Source organism: Phytophthora parasitica (assembly GCF_000247585.1).
Source record: "Phytophthora parasitica INRA-310 unplaced genomic scaffold supercont2.45, whole genome shotgun sequence".
NCBI lineage: Eukaryota > Oomycota > Peronosporomycetes > Peronosporales > Peronosporaceae > Phytophthora > Phytophthora nicotianae.
In genome coordinates, this window is record NW_008649031.1 from 132,611 (window position 1) to 134,345 (window position 1,735).

General features: G+C 45.0%; 2 protein-coding genes across 2 annotated transcripts; both read right to left on the bottom strand.

Moving 5' to 3' along the window:
- Positions 1–11: 11 nt before the first annotated feature.
- On the bottom strand, positions 12–323 carry PPTG_14898 (hypothetical protein; the record flags this gene model as incomplete). Its single annotated transcript, XM_008912240.1, has 1 exon — positions 12–323. One exon carries the CDS (start codon positions 321–323, stop codon positions 12–14), a length of 312 nt encoding a protein of 103 aa, XP_008910488.1.
- A 532-nt stretch (positions 324–855) lies between these two features.
- On the bottom strand, positions 856–1,200 carry PPTG_14899 (hypothetical protein; the record flags this gene model as incomplete). Its single annotated transcript, XM_008912241.1, has 1 exon — positions 856–1,200. The coding sequence occupies one exon, from the start codon at positions 1,198–1,200 to the stop codon at positions 856–858; it is 345 nt and encodes a 114-aa protein (XP_008910489.1).
- Between the last annotated feature and the right edge of the window lie 535 nt (positions 1,201–1,735).

A 1,735-nucleotide genomic window follows, 5' to 3' on the forward strand; every position in this document is an offset into this window, starting at 1 on the left:
AGAAATGCGGCTTACTTGCGCTGTCTCTTGCTCGCCGGCAAGGCGAACTCCATGCGCTTCTTTGCATTTTCTTGTTTCATGCGTTTCAGGGTATTGATGCATTGCTTGTATTGCTCTTCTTTGCGAACCAAGCAAACTTGCATGTACCAGTGTTGAGCATTCGCGACATGATACATGCATCCAATGTCTCCATCGTTTGCTTTATCGACAAGGTCAATGAGTTCTTGGTCATCTTTAATGATATCTTCGATCGGACATTCAAGAGCTGGATCATTCATGGCGCGCTTCATAGCAAGATCAATAAGACGAGAGGCAGGAGTCATGGTGGTTATATTATGTATCGCATTGATCAATTTTACATGCGGGAACGGATCTTAGGCCATGTGGCCGCTTGTAGCGGAATCTCTATATTGAGGCTATTGTGGATAGGCGGGATCATGAAGCCAAATACTTTGTGAAACGCGGCTCTGATACTAGCGCGATTTACATTATCGTATAGATAGTGCGAAAACCGTAAAGGCTGCTCTCTACAGAGCGCCCTAAATAGTAATATATCATCTGTGAAGATGTATGATACGTTTGGCTTCATCGGGGTAGACTCTGTTATCTCATCCCACGAATGGCTTTCAATATACACACGTCCGTCAAACCATTGTCCCATATAGTCAAGATAGCGAAAGACGACGCCGCATTTGGCGAGCTCTTTTTTTAATTCGGCAAACTTAACAAGATAGTATCTATCGTCGATACGATCGTATGGAGCAGCTGTTGCGTTGTATCTAGCAATTGCATTTGTTTCAGTAGTCATGGCTTATATTATGTTTCTCAGGTATTACGTGCGACTCAGATAAAAAGCTACGAGCGCACATCCTCGCTATCAAACTGACGCTGAACGGCAAGCGGGTCGTAGCGCAAGCTGATACCATCATACTGATCCAAGGCATTAGTTAGTTGGTTGTCGATGATGGTAATGATCTTAGTACGCTGCTCTCTAGCGATCCGCGCTTGAAACGCTTTCAATGACTCTGCGTTGTTTCCAGTAGCATCGGCTAGCTGAGCACTAAGTGTGTCAAGCCGATCCATTAGAGCTTTGCGTTCTGCTTTAGCTTCGGCAAGAAGCGTTTGTGTGACTTTACGGTCATACTCTGTTAAGGCGTCCTTCACGTCATCCCATAGTTTCTTCCATTGAGCAGCACCCATCAACACATACAAGAGCCCTTTCGATATATTGATACAGTCTTCGATTACATATGATTTTAACAAAAAAAAGAAAAGTCGCCGCTCGAGCCTAGGCTTGGCTCATGTGCTTCAAGACAAACTGCGTTATCGTCTTGGCGTCAAGGTTCCCGCTACGATATTTGTCTGGATGAATCTTTAGGAGAATGCTTCTTCCGCGTTTCTTTAGTTCGGCGGGGTCAAGCCGACTCGTCAGAAACATATTGAAATTATCAAAGAAGTCTTGCTCTTCTTGCGTTAATGGTTTGGTTGGAGACGGTAGTTGCACTGACTTGGCCTTGAATGAACCAAAGCCTGATGAACCACGAGAGTTCGATGGACGACTGGATCCACCAAAGCCTGGTGAACCACTAGAGCGGGGTGGGCTATCAAACCGAAATGGATTCGGTCTGGCCGATGCAGGAGGCACATCATTTGTTCTTTTGTTGTCTTCTTTGATTGCCTTGTTTAGGTGATTGCCGCAATAGGTCTTGCCCTTGTATTGCTTCCTACTGATAAA